The 25,880-nt window shown below is 35.4% G+C and overlaps 1 protein-coding gene and 1 long non-coding RNA gene across 3 annotated transcripts; one reads left to right on the top strand and one right to left on the bottom strand.

The window, feature by feature from the left end:
- Window positions 1-9,415: 9,415 nt before the first annotated feature.
- Window positions 9,416-16,667, bottom strand: LOC130622234 (uncharacterized). 2 transcript variants are annotated; one of them, XM_057437675.1, is made up of 5 exons: window positions 15,731-16,667; window positions 15,596-15,652; window positions 10,701-15,263; window positions 10,484-10,572; window positions 9,416-10,332 (listed from the first exon to the last, which is right to left on the bottom strand). In XM_057437675.1, the coding sequence occupies exons 3-4, from the start codon at window positions 14,926-14,928 to the stop codon at window positions 10,496-10,498; spliced, it is 4,305 nt and encodes a 1,434-aa protein (XP_057293658.1). In that variant the 5' UTR covers window positions 14,929-15,263; window positions 15,596-15,652; window positions 15,731-16,667; the 3' UTR covers window positions 9,416-10,332; window positions 10,484-10,495. The 2 variants fall into 2 exon arrangements, with proteins under 2 accessions (XP_057293658.1, XP_057293657.1); XM_057437674.1 differs by having other exon boundaries at window positions 15,596-16,667.
- Window positions 16,668-16,881: 214 nt separating this feature from the next.
- LOC130622244 (uncharacterized) lies at window positions 16,882-20,585 on the top strand. Its single transcript, XR_008981028.1, has 2 exons — window positions 16,882-18,882; window positions 19,671-20,585. It is a non-coding gene; the product is annotated as an uncharacterized LOC130622244 (long non-coding RNA).
- Window positions 20,586-25,880: the final 5,295 nt, after the last annotated feature.

The following is a 25,880-nucleotide window of genomic DNA, read 5'->3' as shown; positions in this document are numbered from 1 at the left end:
AAAATTCACACCTTATTTCATATCACTGTTGGTAGACTTTAGCTTAAATGTCAGGAAATATATAAATGTTTCTCAAAAAGGTTGTAGTGATGTCAGACCTTTCTAGAACATGCTTTAATATTTGTGACGTTTTAGTGTGAGGAAACTATTTTCCCCCTTGAATAGATTTTTCCCGGACAATGTTCTCATATCATTCCCGCCCGTAACCTTCGATTATTTCTCGAAGTGATCGGAGGTTAAGACCATATCAAGGATCGAAAAGCTGCAACTGCTGCTCAATTGTTATACGAAGTGATGTTTCGCCATAGTTGCTGCCAAGTGCAAATCAATGATCAGGGTAGAGAATCCGTAAATGGCGTTTCTTTAGAGCTTCATAGGTTGACGGGTGAGGAGCAAATATCATCTCAGTCTATGACTAATCAAGCTAATGGCTTAGTGGAGCGTCAAAATCGAGCAATCAAAAACGCTATGGTGAAAGTCTTAGAAGATAACGTTAATATGTGTCCCAGCATTATCAAAGGTGTTCTTTTCGCTCATCGTGTTAGTCGACACTCCTTGACGAACTATTCACCGTTCATGTTGCTTTACAACCGCGAGCCAATTTTGCCAATTGATGTAAAACACAACCTTGTGAAGGAAAATGAAAATGGACTGGACGAATAATTTGACACTGAAGTTTTTGATGCTCTTCTAAGGTCAGTAGCAGATACACGAAGTTCGATAGCTGACGACGCTTCCAAAAACATTAAAAGTGCACAAAAGAAGCAAAAACGTGACTACGATAATATACATACATCAAAAACAGAAATTTTGGTGGACGACTTAGTTCTTTTGAGAATTAAAAAGCGAAACGATAGAAAGGGTGGGAAATTCACACAGAAATGGATTGGTCCCTATACAGTTATGAACATCTCAGAAAAAGGAGCTGTAACCTTAAGAAATGCATCAAGAACCATCCTAAAAAGACAAAGTACAATATTAGTCAACTCAAAAGTTATTATAACTCGGAGAAAGCAGAGAAAGAGATGACATTGTCAACAAGCAAAGTTTTTGAGAAATTGCGCCAGATGAGATTGTGGAGATGATTTTGGTTATGGCTATAAAGCAATCTCCTTATTCGTTTCCAGGCCATTAATGCAAAACAATTGCCAATACCAGACAAACTTTTCGAGGGTTGACTCGTATTCTTGAATCAAAAGAAACACAAAAAGCCCTTCCAAGAATAGCAATGATATTTACCGGACAGAGAATTACTAGAATCATCCGATGGTCTCCTCAAAGATCAACTTATGGACGCTGATCAAAACTTTATCTGCAATGCACTTGGAAATCTTGAAGCATATCAAAGTGTTTTAAATTGTCAAAAACAGGAGCAAGCACCGTACTTTCCAGTGTCAGTAGATCACATTCAGTTGCTACACGATGGTGGCTGTCACTGGCTCTTGGCATTCAGTTTTGGCAGTCTCTTAGATCCTAATTTACCGGGAAATTAAAACCCGAAAAGTTTTTATTTCACGGGAAATTATAACTTAAAAGTCTTAATTTCACGGGTCTAAATCTTCCGCGGCACCGGTGTGAATTTTGGTGTTGGCGGCAAAAAACATATTTTCGTTCAAGTTATTTTGGATTGGCTTATAATGAAATAGACCTAAAAATAATTTAATTTGTAATTGTAGTTCCTGATTTCCTGAGTTTCTGAATTTTGTTTTCTTTGAAGACGCTGATAAGCTATTTTTGAGAGCATGTCAATTTTGACAAAGTTACATATGAGTAGAAAACATAAAAAGCAATTCTCATGCTTAAAGTACATCAGATAGGTCTAATTGAAACTTGTTTTAGGTTTGGGATGGAATACTTTATCCAGTTCAGAGAAATTGCACATACATTAATTATGCCAGTAAAAACAGTGTTAAATATGCTCCGAGGGACTTATTCAGTCATTTACAGTAACCGAAAGATGTCGTAATATTCGAGAGATTTTAATGACCAACAACGCAATTTTATTGAATAATATATTTCGAGTTTTGGTAACTCATCATCAGATTTATTCTCTATAAAACAAATAAATAACAGTTTAAAAACAGTTTAATTAAAAAATATATTATGCACAGCTTAAAAACAAATACTAACGAATATAAAAGTCATACATTAGTTATTAAAATATAATGATGAACGACGTCTTCAGGGATGTTGGCAATTGTTTATTATAATTATTGTTTAAAATCTGATTTAGATGTGTTATAACATTGCCTATAGAGACATAATATCTTATCAATTGCAACAGATACTAAAAATAGACCAATTTCAGTAAAAGCTATGTAGCAATTTTGCATTGGTATAAAACGTTATAAAGGTGGTAAATATAAACTAAAAAAAATAAAACATTCGTTTTAGATGTTTCAAAGGCTACAGACATGAAGAACTTTATTACATTGCCTGGTCACATTTTAAAATTCCTGTTAAAACAACAACATTTCTTGGTGGTTATCAAGGTGAAGCAGTTGAAAATTTGGTGTAAATGTTGAACATTTTGCAACAAAAGCTAAAGAAAAAGAAGTCATCCCAACTTTACCTGTACTATCCAAAAAGATATTCGTACCTTCTGTTTTCAAATCTTTCTTGAGGAGATTATATTGATAAATGAAAATGACTGATTCTTTGACGAGGACAGAAACATTTTGATGCAAATTCAGAAGGAAATTACACTGAACACATTCCTCTTAGTAGCCTGTCACAGAGATTAGCTTGTATGGATGTAATCATACTTATGAAAAACGCTCCTTTTTATTAAACTTTATGTCTTATTTACATTTGCAATGCATATATTTTTGTTTTGTTTTATTTATATTCTGCTCAATACGAAATGTTCAAAAAGAGTCTAAAAAGGTAATAGGAAGTTTGATAATGAACGACGAAAATTTACGGAAATAATTAAAAAATAATTACAAGAAATAATTTACGTCCTTACACCCGTTACTTTTATACCCGAGTAAAATTCTCATCCGTTATTAGATGTCTAGCCATTTAGCCATAAGCCAAAATATTTAATATTCGTTGATTCGCGTTAGTTACCAACCTCATCCTCAGGGTCTTGTGGCCCCCGAGCCGTTGTTATTACGGAAAGAGACACAACGTTAAAGAAACTTTTTAAGATTTCGGATTACATCCAAGATCTTATTAAAACGGGCGGTATTTTTCTTCTTCTTCTTCTTCGACCGATTTGTTAACCGAATTATAAATATTTCATAGGTCTCTATTCTCTTTTAAATTCTTCACATAAAACCATATGCTTCGACATATTCCTGCAGTGAATTTGTCAATAAAATAATTTTGTTGAAGTGAAAATCATTATTTATTCTCCGTCTGTACTACATTTTATGTTTACATAAATTGAACCTACTTAAAATTCACACAAAAAATTCACACCTTATTTCATATCACTGTTGGTAGACTTTAGCTTAAATGTCAGGAAATATATAAATGTTTCTCAAAAAGGTTGTAGTGATGTCAGACCTTTCTAGAACATGTTTTAATATTTGTGACGTTTTAGTGTGAGGAAACTATTTTCCCCCTTGAATAGATTTTTCCCGGACAATGTTCTCATATCATTCCCGCCCGTAACCTTCGATTATTTCTCGAAGTGATCGGAGGTTAAGACCATATCAAGGATCGAAAAGCTGCAACTGCTGCTCAATTGTTATACGAAGTGATGTTTCGCCATAGTTGCTGCCAAGTGCAAATCAATGATCAGGGTAGAGAATCCGTAAATGGCGTTTCTTTAGAGCTTCATAGGTTGACGGGTGAGGAGCAAATATCATCTCAGTCTATGACTAATCAAGCTAATGGCTTAGTGGAGCGTCAAAATCGAGCAATCAAAAACGCTATGGTGAAAGTCTTAGAAGATAACGTTAATATGTGTCCCAGCATTATCAAAGGTGTTCTTTTCGCTCATCGTGTTAGTCGACACTCCTTGACGAACTATTCACCGTTCATGTTGCTTTACAACCGCGAGCCAATTTTGCCAATTGATGTAAAACACAACCTTGTGAAGGAAAATGAAAATGGACTGGACGAATAATTTGACACTGAAGTTTTTGATGCTCTTCTAAGGTCAGTAGCAGATACACGAAGTTCGATAGCTGACGACGCTTCCAAAAACATTAAAAGTGCACAAAAGAAGCAAAAACGTGACTACGATAATATACATACATCAAAAACAGAAATTTTGGTGGACGACTTAGTTCTTTTGAGAATTAAAAAGCGAAACGATAGAAAGGGTGGGAAATTCACACAGAAATGGATTGGTCCCTATACAGTTATGAACATCTCAGAAAAAGGAGCTGTAACCTTAAGAAATGCATCAAGAACCATCCTAAAAAGACAAAGTACAATATTAGTCAACTCAAAAGTTATTATAACTCGGAGAAAGCAGAGAAAGAGATGACATTGTCAACAAGCAAAGTTTTTGAGAAATTGCGCCAGATGAGATTGTGGAGATGATTTTGGTTATGGCTATAAAGCAATCTCCTTATTCGTTTCCAGGCCATTAATGCAAAACAATTGCCAATACCAGACAAACTTTTCGAGGGTTGACTCGTATTCTTGAATCAAAAGAAACACAAAAAGCCCTTCCAAGAATAGCAATGATATTTACCGGACAGAGAATTACTAGAATCATCCGATGGTCTCCTCAAAGATCAACTTATGGACGCTGATCAAAACTTTATCTGCAATGCACTTGGAAATCTTGAAGCATATCAAAGTGTTTTAAATTGTCAAAAACAGGAGCAAGCACCGTACTTTCCAGTGTCAGTAGATCACATTCAGTTGCTACACGATGGTGGCTGTCACTGGCTCTTGGCATTCAGTTTTGGCAGTCTCTTAGATCCTAATTTACCGGGAAATTAAAACCCGAAAAGTTTTTATTTCACGGGAAATTATAACTTAAAAGTCTTAATTTCACGGGTCTAAATCTTCCGCGGCACCGGTGTGAATTTTGGTGTTGGCGGCAAAAAACATATTTTCGTTCAAGTTATTTTGGATTGGCTTATAATGAAATAGACCTAAAAATAATTTAATTTGTAATTGTAGTTCCTGATTTCCTGAGTTTCTGAATTTTGTTTTCTTTGAAGACGCTGATAAGCTATTTTTGAGAGCATGTCAATTTTGACAAAGTTACATATGAGTAGAAAACATAAAAAGCAATTCTCATGCTTAAAGTACATCAGATAGGTCTAATTGAAACTTGTTTTAGGTTTGGGATGGAATACTTTATCCAGTTCAGAGAAATTGCACATACATTAATTATGCCAGTAAAAACAGTGTTAAATATGCTCCGAGGGACTTATTCAGTCATTTACAGTAACCGAAAGATGTCGTAATATTCGAGAGATTTTAATGACCAACAACGCAATTTTATTGAATAATATATTTCGAGTTTTGGTAACTCATCATCAGATTTATTCTCTATAAAACAAATAAATAACAGTTTAAAAACAGTTTAATTAAAAAATATATTATGCACAGCTTAAAAACAAATACTAACGAATATAAAAGTCATACATTAGTTATTAAAATATAATGATGAACGACGTCTTCAGGGATGTTGGCAATTGTTTATTATAATTATTGTTTAAAATCTGATTTAGATGTGTTATAACATTGCCTATAGAGACATAATATCTTATCAATTGCAACAGATACTAAAAATAGACCAATTTCAGTAAAAGCTATGTAGCAATTTTGCATTGGTATAAAACGTTATAAAGGTGGTAAATATAAACTAAAAAAAATAAAACATTCGTTTTAGATGTTTCAAAGGCTACAGACATGAAGAACTTTATTACATTGCCTGGTCACATTTTAAAATTCCTGTTAAAACAACAACATTTCTTGGTGGTTATCAAGGTGAAGCAGTTGAAAATTTGGTGTAAATGTTGAACATTTTGCAACAAAAGCTAAAGAAAAAGAAGTCATCCCAACTTTACCTGTACTATCCAAAAAGATATTCGTACCTTCTGTTTTCAAATCTTTCTTGAGGAGATTATATTGATAAATGAAAATGACTGATTCTTTGACGAGGACAGAAACATTTTGATGCAAATTCAGAAGGAAATTACACTGAACACATTCCTCTTAGTAGCCTGTCACAGAGATTAGCTTGTATGGATGTAATCATACTTATGAAAAACGCTCCTTTTTATTAAACTTTATGTCTTATTTACATTTGCAATGCATATATTTTTGTTTTGTTTTATTTATATTCTGCTCAATACGAAATGTTCAAAAAGAGTCTAAAAAGCTAATAGGAAGTTTGATAATGAACGACGAAAATTTACGGAAATAATTAAAAAATAATTACAAGAAATAATTTACGTCCTTACACCCGTTACTTTTATACCCGAGTAAAATTCTCATCCGTTATTAGATGTCTAGCCATTTAGCCATAAGCCAAAATATTTAATATTCGTTGATTCGCGTTAGTTACCAACCTCATCCTCAGGGTCTTGTGGCCCCCGAGCCGTTGTTATTACGGAAAGAGACACAACGTTAAAGAAACTTTTTAAGATTTCGGATTACATCCAAGATCTTATTAAAACGGGCGGTATTTTTCTTCTTCTTCTTCTTCGACCGATTTGTTAACCGATTGCCGTAACGTCACGGCTTTTAAAGTCCGACCTGACCCCGCGACTTAGCGCTACGCCGGCTTTGTGCGTATCTTGATAATCGTAAAGAATGAAGACTGCGCTACGCATTTGATCACAAATATTGTTGTAAACTGTTATTTTAATATTATTTGATAGGCTATGCTAGATACTCCTTTAAATTTTCGTTTCCAGATGTTTTTAACGAGGCGGATTTTGTTCAACTAAACGGAGCTCTAGGGGTTAAGGTACGAGTCGTTCCTTTCGAGGGACCGAGTTCAAGCAAAGCGAAGTTTTTTACAGCGAAGTAAACAGGAAGCCTGTCTCTCTCTTCTGCTCTCGCTCTTCGATGTCTGTCCTGATTTTTCAACCCTGCTTTTTTTAGCGCGCTCTTTTTTTCTCTTCTCTATCAAAAATATCAAAGAGAGAAAAATGATGAGTTTAGTTTACTAGACTAGAAGCGAAAAGAAATATTTGGTTGGGTTAGTATAATTATTTAACTGCCTAAATTTCAGTTCTATGAACGTTTAAGACATTCTCTTTATTGTGTTTATGTTTTCACATATTAAGATGAAAATATCATCACGTTTTCTAGCCATGTGTATATCTGAAACAAATCAATTTTAAGATTTTAGCTAGCTACAAATGTAGATTTCAAGGCAGCATCCTGCTTAAGCTGTACCTAGCCTTATTTATTCTTATTCTTTTAAAGTTTAGTATATTATTATTGCGCCCCGCCGAAGGAGCGCATATTTGGTGGACCGCGGGTATATAGTGTTTGTGCTGTGTATGGCAGATTTTTTTTCCACTTTCTACTTCGCGGGGAACATCTGCTCGATCTTCCAACCCGGCTCTAATATAACACAACCTATGTGTTTGGTGCCACCAAGACAAAAAAAACACTCATCGAGCAAAACTTTTTTTGTCTCGGTGTCCTTGTTGTCTCTAAAGATTTGAATGCGATAAAAAATGTTAATCGAGATTCTTTTGTTATGCTAATATGGAGCTTTGTAATATGAAGCTTCGTTTGCCTCGTTTAATGTGCTTGTGCTTAAATGTGGCTGCAGCCCATGTGAATTTATCTTCAAGAATAGATTTGTTTTTGTCTGAACCACGTTGTTTCCAAACCTATTAACAGTAAGTAAGTAGAAGGATTACTTGTCTATTTGAAATTAAACTTAGAACGGTTCCTGGCGTTTATCCAAAGACCGCAATTTATGAATGCATCTAAATTTATAACTGGGACGTTTCTTGTGCCGTTGATACATTTTTTGAACTTTTTATTAATGCTGTACACGTCACTACTTGCCTTCTTGTAAAAAAGGATGTTATATGTTAAGGTTGTTATCTGATGTTAAGGTACATTATGACGTCAATTATGTCTAAAGATTTGACTGCAATAAAAAAAGTCAATTAAGAACAGAACATTTCGTGTATATACATATACGGCCATGACTAAAACTGCTTACATTTTGTTGGTCTTGCCTTCCTGATCTGGCTTGTCGTAGTAGTTTTACTGATGTAGCTAGGGAGCTAAATACTATTTTTAAGTTCTCCTAAAATTACTTTTACTAGCTAATATAGCTAGCTATCTACACAAAATAGTGCTTTAATTACCTTTAAAAAACCTTTGTCCTGCTTTGCATAATTTTATCAACAAGGGTGTTGATAAGCCGCATACGCCGTTAAAAGTTAGGGTGAGTCTGGCGTTCTGAAAAAATTCGTTTTGTCTCGAAAAAACTCGCATAACCCAAAAGATGCCTGAAAGGAATTGCATTTCAGAATTGCTCCTGGTGAGTTAGGGAGAGTTCGGGAAAGTGCGTGCTGTTTCAGAGGACAGCCGTTGCAGTATAACTATACGCTACCCACAGTATAATTGTTGTTACAGGCTTCTTTGTGTTCTTTACGTTTTCATGTTTTTTCTTGAAATCAGAATAGTGTCTTGTTAAATAATATGACATACTGCTACAGTAACACTATTATCTTCTTGGCACAATCGTTTCTTGTCCCTATTTTTGGTTTTAATTGTAGCACAACTTTATGTGGATTTATATAAATATAGATGGCTATGGGGAGATTGAAGAAATGTGTGGAAATTTAAGTCAAAAAAATTTATATCGTATAAGCTGTATGAGCGGCTAATTATACTGTACGCAGCGCCCTATATATAATTATTCAGCATCGGCTAACCAGTCTGTTACTGGCTAATTATCAGTTTTCCTTGAGTGCCTAATAGCCAGATATTTTGTTAAAAAAATGAACCCTAATTTGCTTGAAAAACTTTCTTGATCTTTCTTGATCTTACCTAACAACCTCACAATATACTTTTCTAAGGTTTGATTTTAAAAATCTCATGAAAAGACCACCAATTTAATAATTTTGACAAATTTATTAATTGTGTATTTACCCTCTTTTTGTTTGAACTTGTTGAATTCAATTCGAAATTTCAAAAGTTAGATATGCTTTTTAAATTTGTCAAACAAAACAATGACCAATAAATTTCCTCAAAATCAAGATCAAATTTGTTCAATTCAATAAATCGATTTCGATAAAATAAATCCTGTATTGTCCACAGGTTTGAAAATCATGTATCGCCTGGTTAATATGTTACTTGTTTAACAATGATACTAAAGCCAGCTTGGCTATATTTATATACATATAGTTTGTGCATCACTTGGCATTGATTTGTATCTTTTTAGTAAAGTCTCACTTCAAATCAAAGAGGGAGACAATAGTTACACAACCTGATATTAAGTCAGTTCCTAGTATAATTGTATTCTTGTTTCTTATTTTTAAATGTACTTCTTTTTCAGATCAACTGTTATCAAACCATGCACCATCAGCATTTTCGAAGAATCTTCAACGAGAGAGTAAATTATTGATAGTCCAGGAGCTCATAACAGAACTTTAGGTCCCATTTTCTACAAAAGGTTTGACCCTCTAAATAGGTTGGTAGTATCACGGACAATAAAAATCACATGGTCAGCTGACCCAATTTGGGGGCGTTTGGGTCCCAGGCCCCTAAAATTACCCTAATTCGAGACTCCTATTTGGTCCCATAATTCTCAAAGCTTAAAAGTTAGTAACGTGTGTCATTATATGAGAGAATCTGAAAAATGATAAAGCTTACCGAAAAATTGGGTCTTAAGACTGGGTCAGACCCCCCTCAAAGACCATATTTAGGACCTTAATTTGTCCCCATAAGCTACAAACTCCAAATTTTGCACAAACATTCTCTAACATAGTGTAATGTCAGTGGTCATAAAGCTGACCAAAAATTTGGGTCTCTTGGCCTAGTCAGACCAAGTCTCGCCCCAAATCCCTATTTTAAACAACTTTTAGAGGGTAAAAAAAACCAATGACTACAAAGCCCAAACTCAATATTTGTGTTCTATACTAACTATGTAATACATAAATGGTCGAGCTTACCAAAAAATGCGGTCCTATCAGCAGGTCAGACAAAGATCTGAACAGGGACTCAAATTAGACCTCATAAGGTACAAACTTAAAATTTTGTAAGACTATTGTGATTTGGCAAAAAGCAAACCAAAAATTACGGTCTCTTGATCAGGTCAGACAATAGTTAGCGATATCAAATTAAAAAAGAAATGCTCTGATAGCATTTAATAAAATATAAATATGTACAATAGGTTATAGCAGCATGATTGATATTGTTCTGCATCAGCATCTAAAGATGAGAAATGTCATTCAGTCATAAGATCTAGTTTAAACTACAATACAACATTAAAAAATATTAAAAAGGTTACTCAGTTCTAGAATATATGACATTGAATCCTATTCTGTAAATTTTTTGTCATATCCCACAAAAAAAATCTAACCTTAAATTATCATTACACGTCTTCGTCACTAGTTTCGTCATCACTGTCTGAATCGTCATCACTTGACAGTTCATCAAACCCTTCAAAATCTTAAGGAGAATGAAATACTTTTAATATTTAAAATAGCGGCGGCAGTAGCGGAAATAAAGAATTGCTTCCGAGTAATAATTAAAAAACTAAGTGACTAGATTGTAAAACTTAATATCCAAAATTTTACCTTCTACTTCTCTGGAGAATCCATAATAATTTTCATTGCTGGTGACATCTACTGCTTTTGGAGACATTTCGCCTTCGTACCACTTAATGATATAGCTGCCATCTTTCAGCAGCCAACCCATGTCTTCAGGAAGGTGATTTGGAGGCTCGGACGTTATTGATGACATCCATAACTGTGCAACATACTTTGTTCGATAAATCTTTTGACGCAACACTCGTAAACAAGGTGGTAGAGAACTTCCATCAAACTTTTTAACACAGGAAATTGCTTCATTTTCTCCTTTTGGTTTATACTTTTCCAAAAACATTACCAACCTAGCTTCATCTACAGATGATAGATTCCTTTTTCCATACATGCTGCATACAAATTTTTCCAACGTTGCAAAAGCGTCATCTGTGACATCAAGATTTGTTCCTAGCTGTTTAAATACATCTTGCACACTTTCATTTTTTTCTAGTAGTTTGAAAGGTCGAATTTTTCCTTTCCTACTAAACGATGCTGTATAGTCACATCCAGTGAAAGCATGGTATGCTGGCAAGGCCATGCAAATATTTTTGCCCAATTTCTGGTATATTTGATTAATACTTATGTACCTTAATGTATTTTTAGTGTAAACACCGGTTTCCATCCAAATATTCAAGCTGTTAGGTAACTTACTAAGGCAGCCAAGAGCAATTATCAGCACGTCAGTATCTATGGTTCTTATCACAACGTTTGCTGGTGTTTGAATCGAAGATAGGTGGTACAAAATTCTGGAATCAGCTTCTTCATGAGTTGAAAACAATTTAACGATCTCGGTTTTGACCACGATCTCTCCTTCAACTCTAAACATGTAGCAGGTATCATTGCGATTCATTATGACTGTTTTGTTTCCAAGTACTGTTGAATGCATGTTGTTTTCCCAAAAGAAGGCTAAGAACTCCACCAATGCTGCTTTGAAGTGATCATTTCTCAATGCATTCAACCAGTTTGAAGGTCTTTTTTGCTCAGGTCCAGTTATCTGATAAGCTCCATGTCTCTCAGTACATCGCAAATCCCTTTCACAATCCTTGATACTCGGGTGTACCATTTTGTCTAGAACAAAATGTATGATGTTTCCCTTGCTAGCACAAACGCGTTTCAAAATGAATGTTGCCAGAGCTCCAAATGTTGCTGGAAGGTCAACAAAAAGATGTAGGAAAAACATTCCATCAATTATGTTAACATCGACGCGATTTGGATCGTCAGTTTTTACTTTTGCTTCTAACTCGTTCAATAATTTGACTTTAGGGGTCTTTTGCATTTTGCCATCAACATGTCCAAGAGATAAAGGGACAGGTGTTAGAGGATACTTCAGTACCTCTGCCATATCAATTTTCCTTTGTAGCGAATGGTACAAGATGCTACCAAACAAATCTCTCATCATCGTTACAGCAACCACTTTGTTGTCAGCAGCTTTAATATTATACTTCGTTCCCCCAGTTGCAAATGTGTGTAATGTTTGTCTTCGTATAGGTTTTTCGAATCTTGCTGGATCTTTAGAACATTCGTCAATAAATTTATCACGTGCTTTGCTTCCAACACTAACGATGTTGAGCAAAAACTTTGTTGTGTCTGGTGAGGCTGCTTTTCCTGATGCTATATTAAAAAGATATTGTTTTTCAATAGCATCGTTAAATGGATTCATGGTTTCCTTGACCATGTTTATAACTTGATGTAAATCTTTAGAATTTTGTCGCATTCTGCTGGCCTTTAAATCTTGAGACACGTCTTCCTGTTTTGTCATCCCCAAATTTTCAAACACGTATGACACAATACTTGTTCGAATAGAATGACTTTGTGCCCATCGTTGACGAGCAGAAATAGAATTTGTTAAAGCTGATATACCTTTTCGCTGACATGCAGCATCTGCATTTATCGTTTGCTCTAATGTCAAGTCGATTGGTAATCTTGAGAATGACTTTTGGGTTCTTCGCAGCGAAAATAATCCCCTTTGAAATTCAGTGTAAACCTCGGGATGAGAGTCCTTTAGTTTGAGAAGATTATCATGATAACGGACAATCCAACGAGCGTAATTTGGATGGTTCATGCTAAAGAAATAGTTTGCGACTTTAGGCAAGCAGCACACATACAGATCAAAGTTTCCATCCCTCAAGCTTCTACTAAAATCATGGTAAAGTCGAATCATCTCGACGTACCCCATCCAATATTGTGCTGTTGCACCATGATTTCCTTTCTCTGTATCTTGCCTGAATTGACTGTATTCACGCAAGACATTGTTGACTTCTTTGGATACTTCATGTCCTTCATGCAAGTTCAAGGGTTCTTGGGATTTTATGAACTTGATTTCTTCTTGGATATCTTCTTTTAATTGAATTTCCTCTCTTTCTTGAAGAAAATATTGAAAATGAAGAATCTCCATTGCAAGTGCAAGTATTTGGTGACATCTTTTACTTCTCTTGTAACACTTTCCCAGTAAAAATGACTTGAGAGAACCTTTTTCAATCACACCAGCTTCATTTAGGATATGCGGACCACCAGATTCAGCGATGTACTTGCCAAATGCGCTAAACATGGCCATCTCTACATGGAATGCACCTAGAGCGACAAATATATTGTCAAACTTTGGAGATTCTTCTGCTTGAAGTTGCATAGCCACTTTGGCAATCGCAAGATCATATGTTACTGAAATGTTTTTTTTACCACATTCATTCGCAATCACCTGTGCACGCCTCAATGTTTCTGCTACTACAGCTATAGAAGTTGGAGACTGATTAATTTGTGGCAGGTACCAAACTTTTTGCAGATTGTTGGTATTTTGAAAAATTATAGAATTCCAGCCAACCCACATTGGTGTAGTGTCGGGTGAAAAATAAAAATCCATCATCCACAAGGTATCGTACATGCGTGCTTTGATATATGAAAGGGGTTCTGACGCCCTTCTCTGGTCATCTAGTGGAAGCATTATTCTTGTTAACATCTTAGGTTTTTTTCTGTACGGCTCTATGTCTAATCCTACAGCCAGAAATGATCTACGTTTTTTCTTTCCAGATAGCTGAGAATTGCCAAGGGTAGAATCGTCATCTTCTTCCAATGATTTGTCATTATTTTGTGACACAACTTGGTACGCTATCCCAACAGTATCATGCAAGGTATCCTTTCCACTTAAAGTTTCAACAAATCTGTCAAAGTTGTCGAATGCAACGCCTGTTCCAAGACTTGACATTAGTTTCATACCATGTGGTGTGGCATTCCCGGCCTTTGTTGATGTAAAAGTTAATTCTGTTTCTAGTTCTTCGATAATGCTATAGCTAACAGAGTGTCCAAGTCTATTTAACATTTCGATCACTTTTTTGCTTCCTGTAATGCTTTTCACTGCCAGTCCAAGCTGCAAATGTTTTGCAGGTTTTTTTTTTCCTGATGTTGCAGCAAATATGACATCGTCAGCAATACTTTTTATGCGCCTCTGCTTCTGATTTGACTTTACTATGCGTTGGTCAGGACCACCAATAAGGTAACTGAAAAATTCAATTAATTCATTTGGTGCCTCAACTTCACCTTTTTTTATATCTGCAAATGTCACTTCATCGGGTATAGGGCATTTTTCAATTTCCATTATGGCAGACCTTAATGCAAACGCTACATCTCTAATCTTCGCTTTCAATTTTGTCTTCATCGAGTACTCTTTCCTGAAAGCTTCTTCTTCGGAAATGGTGCTGCAGAATATCAAGTTTCCACGTCTTGTTTTCCCCTTCATGATTTGTATACTTTCTTTGTAATGCTTTAATAATTTTTGCTCAAGTTTTGCTGAAGACGATTCAATATCTTCGAATGCTTCATTCCCGATTTCTGCTAGTAACATGTGATATTGATTTTTTATCTCGCTGAGTAAGATAACATCTTTTTCTTTTAGGATGTGATCATCAATATAAGCACAAACACCTTCAAAAGCCTTGCAGTGAATCCCTCTCGCAGTATGCCAGGATGTTTCAAGTTTTTGTCTTTCCATCCCTTTTTCATTCCTCTCTTGTATTGCCAATGGTGTTTTTTCGGCCTTGCTTTGATAACTGACCCTGCACATTCCATGGTAGTATATTTCTTTGCTTACAAAATCTTCATTTCCGATTCGCACTAACATAGGCTTATCTTCCAACCAACGTGCATACTTTTTTATATTTTCTTGAAAATTCTCTGTAGATGCTGCATTTAATTTTTGCTTTAAATTTTTGTGCTTCTTTTCCTTTCGCATGCAGAAAATACATATCTTTGAAAACACTCCTGTTGAAGATGATTGCACTGTTATGGAAATTTTTGAACGGGTTAAAGGGACAGCTTTAGATACTTTCTTATCGTTGGGGAGATTTTTTCTCTGTGTTTCAGACAATGCTATAAATCTTTTGTAACAATTTAAATGAAATCCTTGAATTTTATTCACAAAGCCAGGAAGTTGCGTATCCTTGTACTTTAGATTTCCATTTTTACGTGTAACTAAGATAGATTTGCACTTTCCCAGGGTTTCCGTATTGAAGAGATTTATTTTGCCAACTTTGTATCCATCACCAACATGCAGCACACAGCATCGTTCTAAAAGTTACAAAATTGACAAAAACGGTTTTAATTGTGGTGAAAAGAAGGTTTTACGGAAATTTAGGTGTTCCGATTAAGCAGTGATTTCAAAAACATTAAATATATTGTATAAATACAATACGCCATGTCACTTAAATATAATATACAAAACAACAAAACGTTAATATGAAGATATATTGTAATTCTTCTGTAAATAGCGTAAAAAATCAGTTAATATAATTAGAACGTAAAAATGTACAAAGGAATTAATATTTACAAGGCTTCAACATAATCTAACAAGTATGTAAATCAAAGAAGGTCTCATTTACATTAAAGCATCTTCAACTTACCATCACTGTCAGTATTTCCATTTGCATTTAAATTGTCATCTACAGTAGCTACAACATCTGCAAAATATCACAATAATAACTTGTTATTGGTTATCTTAAATTAATGTATTCTAATTAATTATGTTTTCCTCTTACCATCGCTTTCATTGATCTTATTGAATATTTCTTTGTTCGAAAATTCTACGAAATGAGAAATTCAATCAATGAAGTAAAAATTGACAAAATATATGTTTAAAAAATTCAGTTCAACAACAGACTATTAAAACTTTTTTTGACTTATCATCCGAAACTGACTACAACATGCAGTAACTAAAAACTTGATATAATTACATATATCTTTACCTGTCATATCTTCTATCTATCACATTTTATCTAAAGTTTCTAATTTTCTATATTTGATAGTCTAATATGCAAATATCCCGGTAATTTGTTCACGTTTTTACTTCACTTGCTTCAAAATAACTGCTTCTCTTAACTTTTTTCTTTCACTGTCTGGTTTGTTATGTCGGTTTCCTGTTGTATTTGGACGAAAACGTTCTATTCTATTTAAAAAAATTCTAAAAATAAGTTAAGGCCCTGAACACATTGGAAATAAGACAAATGTTTTTCTATTGCTTCTCCTCCGCATTAAAAATAGAGATATGGGGCGAGACGCGGTCTGACTAGGCCAAGAGACCCAAATTTTTGGTCAGCTTTATGACCACTGACATTACACTATGTTAGAGAATGTTTGTGCAAAATTTGGAGTTTGTAGCTTATGGGGACAAATTAAGGTCCTAAATATGGTCTTTGAGGGGGGTCTGACCCAGTCTTAAGACCCAATTTTTCGGTAAGCTTTATCATTTTTCAGATTCTCTCATATAATGACACACGTTACTAACTTTTAAGCTTTGAGAATTATGGGACCAAATAGGAGTCTCGAATTAGGGTAATTTTAGGGGCCTGGGACCCAAACGCCCCCAAATTGGGTCAGCTGACCATGTGATTTTTATTGTCCGTGATACTACCAACCTATTTAGAGGGTCAAACCTTTTGTAGAAAATGGGACCTAAAGTTCTGTTATGAGCTCCTGGACTATGACTTGTTCCGAAGTTATTATATTCGAATCGTCAAGTTTATACATAACAATCTGTATCCTAGAATTTCAAGAATTTTTCAGATCAGTTATAAAAATATCCAGTTAAAGTTTTTAAAATATATATATACTATATATATGTAAAAAAGTTATTTCTTATTTTTTATTTATTACGTTGTATTTTAGGTTAGTGACAATAGTAGTTAAGAATTAGGATACTTATGATTTGTTTACCCATTTTTCTCCGTTTTCAAAGTCTATGCTTAAAATTTCAGAATCTTCTAGGCTAATGACGGAAATCTTAAAGCCGCAGGGCTTCTTATTTATAATTTTTCCCCTGGGCAATAAGCATATCGACAAGTCCCTATTCGATTCCGTTCTGCATTTCTGTTATCATACCCGTTACACGCAGTTACATGAAACATCCACTATTTTCCATTTTAAATTTCGATCCCGTTCTAAATTCGTATTTTTTAAATCGCCATTAGCAATTCGGGGTGCATTAGTGGTAACTATGGCTAGTTTATTTTTATGTTGGGATTGTGGCTAGCTAGCTCCTTAGCTACCTGGATGAAGAGTAAAAGTAGCCAAATGCAGTTTGGCTTGCTAGCTAGCTAGCTAGCTACAACAAAATTTTTAATCAATATTTCTTATACTAAATGCAGTTTAGGTAACAACACCTTTATAAAAACTTACTCAACAAAATAAAATTGCTGGAGGATCTTTTTAGCTAGAGGGCGAAGTTGCAATAAATTTTTTATTTGGATAAGGGTATTACGGCTAAACAAATGTGCAATACTGTTTACCTGTACTAAGCGCACAGTCCATTGTTAGAAACAGATTATTTCCTGTTGTTTTGTTTAAATTGAAGCCGTGATAGGTTTTTGTGATAGTTTTTTTTGAGGGGTTTGACGCCTATATGGATATGCAACACGGTTTACCTGTATTAGCCAACTGTTAACAGTGTGTATCTTGTGTTATTACGTAAACCGAAGTTACATCAAAGTTTTTTTGAAAAGGGTTTTATGCCAAAACGCATCGACGACACAGTTTACCTGTACTAACCGCTCAGTCCAATGTTAATGATGGCTGTTTCCTGTGTTTCTGTTTACCGAAGTTACAAAGTTTTTGTAAAAAAAATGGTATTATACCTATGCGACATTGTTTGCCTACACTAATCACTCAGCCCATAGTAATATTTATTTTCAGGCCAATCTCTAGGCAAAATTTACTAATATAGTATAAGTGTATACCGCTCTTAATAATACATACGCGGTATATTTACGAACATGTTAATTAATACACATACGGTATATTTATTACATATATAACCCAATAATACTGATATGGTATAATTTGTGTCTTAGCAGAAGAGGCATTTCTAGGCAGCTTGAGATATAAGGACCTTTAGTGGTAAAACTAACCTATTATTTTTTAATCCACTTGCTCTTTTCCACTTATCTTTGTCTGTATTATTTGCCAGGTAGTCACGTTGACTTTATTTGACTAGCTAAGCTAATCAGTGCTAGGTAAAGCTTCACATGGGTGCTAGCTAGAGCTACACATCAGTGCTGGCTAGCTACATTTCAGTGCTAGCTAGCTTCACATGCAGTGTGGTAGCTACCTACATATCAGTGCTAACTAGTCAAACATCAATGCTAGCTAGCTACACACATCAGTGTTGGCTAGCTACTAGTTTTAGTTAGTCAAGCAAGGTGCACAATGTACAGTATTAGTTGCTATGGTCGTGAAGCTACAACAAAAATAAAAACATGTATATATATACATATAACAACTATGTATATATAGCTAGAAGTATATTTCTCTTGTTTCATGTTAACTACACTTGAGAGGATGTTATGTAGGTTTGGTATACCAAACAATATCGAGGAGCCCCAAACCAGATGTGTGTGTGTTTCCAATCTAACCCTTAAGATGTATCTTGTGGAAATGACTGCGTCTCTCGTGGAAATGCTAACTCACCTGGGTGTCCCTTGTGGAAACACCTACGTCTCTTATTAGAACGCAACCCCTCAGTGAATCTGGTGGAAACGCTTACACGCAGCAAATCTCGTGGAAATGCCTACATCTCAGCAACTCTCGTGGAATTGCCTACATCTCAGCGAATCTTGTTGGAAAAGTCTACATCTCAGCATATCTCGTGGGGAAGGGGAGACAATGTCAGGTTCAGTATCGTTGAGCCTCAAACCAGGTGCGTGTGTTTCCAACCTTACCATCATTAAATTTAAGCATATCACCAATGATACAGTAATGTTGCTGATTGGTTGGAACTTTATATTTAATCACATGATACTGATGTAAACAAAGTCTGTTGCACCTTTGCTTCTTGTTTTCTCAAAATAAGAATTCTCGGCATGCTTCCACAGCATCCATTATCCGTTTACAGTTCTTATTGTACTTCTTAGATGTAGTGTGCACACTCATGGCTGCAAGAAATGTCTAATGAACCTCCACATTTTTTTTTTCAACATGCTTTGGACATTTTTTCATGCAATTTGAACTTTCGCGAAACAAATGTATATGACTGTGTCAATTCTTCCGTTCACTAATCAGGTCATTTCACTGGATCATTGTGCATAAGCTGAAATTGTTTATATGTTTTAACATATTATTAAAGTTTGTTCGGTCAAAACTGAACAAACTTTATTAAATATATATAAAAGAAGTTTCTTAAAAGCTATTCGCAGATTCTCTTTGTTAACTCATTGTACCTCCAAACTTTCCTATCTCATTTGTTGAAACGAATGCTCATGTTGATCTCACATGTTTTTTGTCACGTTTGCCACATTCTATTTTACCAGTATTTTTAGGTGTGACTATATCTATCAGGGGCATATTATCTAGTGATTGTGTTGTAATGTTGTTATGAAATCAATCAAAGTTTTTGCACAGCTGTAATTTTTTATGCAAACAACACTGATCAACCAGGTTGGATCAAGTTAAAACTGCAATATAATAACATGTTATTTTTATATTTAGTAACAATGATAGCAATAAAAATCTGTGCTGGTTGGAATTCTGGGCGAAATCAGTATGGATATTTTCTTTAAAATAAAACTTGCTGGATAACATCGCATGGTCTGTAAGATTGAAATATAATAGCAAAAACCAACCATTGTACAATGTTTACTAACTTTCATGCGTGATAAAAAATTGTTTAGAAGCTTATCAGAGCTAATTGAAACCATGACTTGTAATAGATATTAAAACAGAGCTTACACATTGGGAAAAAATTATTATTTGGATTTGGTGGATTATGGTTTTACATTTTATTTATGCGGAATTCTTTTTATTGTAATATGTTTCCTTAAATAATTATTTTTTAACCATATATATGTTAGTTATTACAGTTACACGGTTATGTACTTTACACCGTCAAATTTTAACTGTTTCTATTATTTAAAAGACAATGTTTTGTACATTTTTGTTCTGTTAAACCACGAAAAACAGTATTTTGATATAAACCTATTGTTTTTGTTTTTTTAAAATATTATTTTTGATTTTATAAGATTTCAGCAGTTACCTAAAATGGCATTTGGCCAAAAAGGTTGCAGCAAAAAAGGTATAGTTGATAGATTTCGTTTTTTAGAATGTACAAGATCATTAGTGTCACTATGTAATTTATATTATTCAAATGTTTCTAGAGGTGTCAGGAATGTGGAGAGGAGAATGCTCCTGCTAAGAAAAAGTGTCATAAATGTCAACATATTTTTACTTTAAAGGGTGATAAACCCAGTGGCAATAAATCCTGCAACCTTTTTCGTGCCAAAAATAAAATAAAATTTGTCGTGAGTGTAGTCTGAAGACCTTTTTTATTTTTATATTAGCAATCGGTAATTGTATGTTTTTTTATTCTTATTCCCCCAATATTAATGGTATGTCAACACTGCTGTATAGAGTCTATTTTAATCAGCTGACATGGCTCGCATTCTGAACTACGATGTTCTTAACATTTTTGCATCAAAAAAAAATGGACGTACGTATGTCGACATGCAGCCATGCGGAAAATTTAAGGCAATATTGTTGGACCCAAACACAAACAAGGTGAACGCTCATGGGAAAGCCTTGCTAGATTTCTTGAAAGGAATTTATTCCCAGCATAGGGAGTATACCAAGCGTCCAGAAACTTAAGAGAAAACTTTTCATAAGCAAAACCAGTGAACGATGGCAATTTCCTAAATGCTTTCGAGCTGGTGGCAGCAAGCGTAACAGTGGCTCTTAACATTAAAACTACAAAGGTTACCGTTTCATTTATGCTGATTTTGGTTGTCAAGGACGTATTGGTGAGGGAGGAGTGTTAAGAATACACAGACACAGAAGCTTTTTACAGCGAAGTGCATAAAGCTGTTTATATGTCACCCGGGGCGCGACGATTACTAGAGTAAGCCAACAAACAGCGTAACTTGCTGCTTCCTTCACCTTTTTAGCAAGACGAAAAATTTTCTGCAAGGATAAGAAGCATCTCATAAATTACTCACAATAAAAACCCCGTCCTGGCAGGACAAAAATCGTACGGGGGAGTCTTTTAAACTTGAAATAATTAAATAAAATAACGTTTGATTAGCCGATGTACCGAATTTCACTTCTCCACAGACCCTTAGTGTCATAATCACAGTGACGGGATTGCTTTACACCTCCAGAAAAACCAAGCCAAAATTGTGAACATTAAACGATTGTTCTTCTACAAAAACTTAGACAACGAACGTATTTGCCAGAAAGATCAGAGTCAGTGTGTTATTCCCTCTCGTTTTCCATATCGTGTGTTGAACAATCCATTTAGTTTTTGAATTGTAATTCGGTTGCAACACAATTTCTAATTCTTTAGCATATTTTTAAACCAATTGTTCTGTTACAAGCAAATATAGTGTTGCAGTAGGCTCTTTGGTTCATTGATAATTTAAAACTAACTGAATAATGAGATCGTCAGTTGATTTCTACCGTCATCGGAGTTTTCAACACCGTCCTAGCACGGACTAATCAAATTGTGAACAATTAATATTACCAAATAATTGTTAAAATTTTTTCTGATAATGTACTATCCATTACGATAAGTGAATTAAGATGAATTGCTTCTATAAACGAGATATAGATTAAGTTTCCTCAAGAAAATTTTTTTTAACTAAAGCGATGATTATAAAATTAAAATAGGAATTAACCATGCCTTTTTTTGTTTGTAATTGAGTACTAGTCGATTTCACCTATTGCATGTTGGAAGTTCTGTATGCAGGCCCTCCTACTAAAGCAGAATGAGGATAATTATTATGTTTTCACAGTTTCTCTGGGTCTAAGAATAACATCGATAGCGGGATAGCGGATTTGAAATAGCTGTACAAATTTAGTTAGCGAGGTTGAAAATGCTGAAATATATTGAATATAAGCCCATCGAAAAAGTCATTTCACGATATATAACAATTATTTCACTAAAAATGAATTTACAAAGAAAAATAAAGTAGAAAAATTTAAAAGCTAAGCAAAATCGAAACTAATTCATCATCTTAGTTTTCCGTATTCCCAGGCTCGTCAAATTCGTTTTCGTCGTCTCCGAAATCTTCTATTTCTTTGTCTGAAACAAATTCATCTTCGGAGTCTGACAAAATTTCGAAATCAGCATCAAGTTCCTCATCGCTAATACTGTCGTCATTCTCCGTAGCTTCCATGTTACGTCCTGTTACCTTTTTAAAATACATACACGCCTTATACAGACTGTTTTGCACATTTTGCATACTTCTGTGAAGGACAGCAAGCGTAGCCCTTTTCAGTTTATCCTATGATTATAATCTAGGAAAGGTAAATAAATGCAAGAGAGTAATTCTGTTTTACATTTGTATATACCTGATGTCATCAGCTCCACCTAGAAAGAAAAGGTTCGACATTACCATTCACGTACTCATCACTGCAGTAAATGTTATTATATCTTAGGATAACTTTCCCTAACCCCTGTCAGATGACTCCAATAATTGTGTCTCATTTAGCAAGGTCTCTTTCGTATTCACATAATGTTAAATATATCGCGCCATTTCTTTAATTGTTAAGGTCTTCTTCATTGCGACGTTTCTCCATGCATGCATCAACAACAGCTTTCTTCATACTAATTGAGCCTGTGCATGAAGATCGAATACGTTGTTATCCTACCTTCTCTAAACAACAACAACTATGAGTTTTACGGGATTTAACGATAGACAACACAATTTCCTTTCCCTCGAATTGCGTTATCAGTACTAGTTATCTTTTCTCTGTTTATGCCGCATCTCTCCATCAATGAGTTATAATCTTGGACAAACGTTTTAACTTTTTCTCGTTCTTTATCTAAAATACGTCGGAGCGCCTCCTTTGTTCGCTGGTGCCTATGACAAAAGTATTAAGTAAGTTTAAAGCACACACGTTTTATGTATGCAGTGTTCAGTGTTAATGATGCTAAATTAGTTAAAAAATGCTCGTTTTGTGATATCAAACTTACTCGCTAATTTATTCATAGGACCCGCTTTCATTGATATTTCAAAGTTACATTGATCGATTAAACGTACAATTTCATCAATAATTTTGTTGGCCACACTTACTGTTGCGTTGAACGACGAGACATCGAAGGAAGTGTCTTTCTCCTTGATGCTAGAAAGGAGCAGCTTATACTTGCCAAGAATAACCGAAGCATTTTTTTCGTTTCCTTTGACCAAATATGACACGGGTATCAACTTTTGAATATTATCTTCATAGGGTAAAATACCGTTACGTAGTAACTGAACCCGATATAGTACGCACAAATCTTTATCACTAATTTACGTGCTTGTTTTTGTACCTAGAAATATTTTGCCATAAGTTGTGACATAGAACAAATCAATTTAATAATCATGGAGCAATAACTGACGAAATCGTACTTGCTGCCCAGCATTTCACCTCCTCAATTAAACCTTGCAGTGCTCTGTCCGAAATATCTATGTTATTTTATTATTATTATTATTAGTAATCGACATATATTTCAAGCATCCATAAATTACAATGGTTCTTAATGCTGAAATGTGTAAATACTAAATGTATGTGCAAACGTAAATATAAATTCAATCAGTAATAAAAACAAAATGAACATGAGCAAAAAGAGCATAGACGAAGCAGTCAAATAATATACGAAAATCTTGAATTTTTCTCCGATGAAGATCTTGTCACATCTTCACAACGCTTTATATTCTCTTGCCTGAATGATTATATAAAAGGATGCAACTTAAATAACAATGAAAAAGTCTATACGGTAATTCTAACTTTATTCGCACTGGGATACCTACTCTTTTCCATCTTTTAAATAATGACTCAGTTAAAAAATCAATTTTACGCTCGTTCCAGTACATCGCGAATTCTGTAATGTAGTCTTCGCGGTCTAGGCAAACAAAGATACGTCATACGTAGTTATGTCATTTTCCACAAATGCAAGTAACATTCTGGCAAAGCAATTAGGCTGGCAATGTTAATAAGAAATAACTATATAAAACACATACTTTGTTTTAATTATTGATTTCCGTCGCCGCTATGCGGGGCGGAATTTTTAAAATCGGCTGATGGAAGATAGATGGATAGAGAGAGAGACAGCACAGAGCCCGGGCGCTGCTAAGTTTTTGTCCAGGCTAAACGCCCGGAAAATTTCATTTTTTCGAAAGCCAATGAAGATGCTTTATTTTAATCTCTGTCAATTAAATTACCAATCTGAACAGAGAGTGTACTCTTCGTGTGGCCAGAACATAACATAATATATATATATATATATATATATTATGTTTACGGGAAATCCGTAATAGCGACTAACGGGAATAATGCTGACATCAACAAAAATAGAGATAGCGCAATTGAGTAGGGGGAATTTCCATACTCGAGGCTCTCACTCAAAGCCTGCCCCAGAATCTTTTAGTTGAGGTTTATATATAATAAATATGAATGAGTACACAGTGAAACAGTTACACGCTATTGCGAGAACACGTGGACTTACACGCTATTCCAAGCTACGCAAAGCCGACCTTGTTGCTTTATCGGATCAACCTCCAGCACCGGGTCTCCCAGATGATGTACCCCACAGACCACCTAGGAGGGCCGGGCGACGGAACCCAGTCAGGCAAGTGACTATTCCACCAACACCAGAGGCCATGGACATCTTCGAGCTCCAAGAGATGGTGAGGACTCGTCCAATGGTAAAGAGTAAACTGCGTAAATGGTACAACTGGCTAGTGGACGCTATTCCCGAGCCCATAAAGAATGGTGTCAATAGCGCATATAACACGTTCAAAAACAATGTGATGAGCCTCTACAACAGGATCACGGGCGCAACGCTTCATGACGAGGTTGAGCAAGACGCACGGGAAGAACATGCCGAAGACGAGCAGCAACCGCAGCAAGACTTCACACCCCAAGAACATAAGCAAGCCCATGGCACGACATTCAGAAGCTTCCGCATCCCTGGCATAGACGGTACAGACGTCAATGGATACCTGGGGATGGTGCGATCACATGTGAAAACCCTGATTGAGAACCAGGTAGAAGACATGGGGTCTGCGAAGGTGCAGTGCTCCCTCTGGATCCAGTGGAAAAAGCCGGTGGAGGGTACCAGCGAGTTCATCGAGGTTGATAAAGTCTTCCACAGCAACATGACACCGGTCTTTCAGGGTAGCGACGTGGAAGAGGTGCTAGACACGATGCTCGCTCAGGTCAAAACGCATGTGGAGAATCCCGCGCAGCCCAAGAGCGGTTTTAGCATCGGCCGCATCCTCCATCTCGATGTGGACTTTCACAAACTCAGGCTGACGAGGGGTTCATCATATATCGAAGCACCCAAGTGGTTAGCCACGAAGAAAGCTATTATTAACCCCACGAACAAAGATGAGGAGTGCTTCAAATGGAGCATCATCACTGCTCTACATCACGAGGATATCGGTGATCATCCGGAACGCGTGACCAAGCTGAAACCCATGCGGAGGCATACAATTGGCAGGGAATTGAGTTTCCCACGAGTATAAAAGACATCTCCAAGTTTGAAAGGAACAATCCAGACATCGCGGTGAACGTCTTGTACGTGACGGGGAAGACAATCAACAGTCTGCGTCGATCGACACACACGGACGCGGGAAACAGGTTAATCTACTACTCCTCATGGACGACAAAAAGACTCACTATATAGCTGTCAAAAATCTCCCACGGCTCCTGGGTAGCGAGACA

The sequence above is a fragment of the Hydractinia symbiolongicarpus genome, chromosome 12, assembly GCF_029227915.1.
Source record: "Hydractinia symbiolongicarpus strain clone_291-10 chromosome 12, HSymV2.1, whole genome shotgun sequence".
NCBI lineage: Eukaryota > Metazoa > Cnidaria > Hydrozoa > Anthoathecata > Hydractiniidae > Hydractinia > Hydractinia symbiolongicarpus.
This window is presented reverse-complemented; position numbering and strand designations above follow the sequence as displayed.

What these genes read in the sequence shown, in the direction of transcription:
- LOC130622234 (XM_057437674.1), bottom strand. Translation starts at nt 14,928, where the DNA reads ATGCGAAAGGAAAAGAAGCACAAAAATTTAAAGCAAAAATTAAATGCA. An exon ending in ATTCTCCAGAGAAGTAGAAG is followed by an intron (nt 10,573 to 10,700) that starts GTAAAATTTTGG and finishes ATTCTCCTTAAG; the next exon opens with ATTTTGAAGGGTTTGATGAA.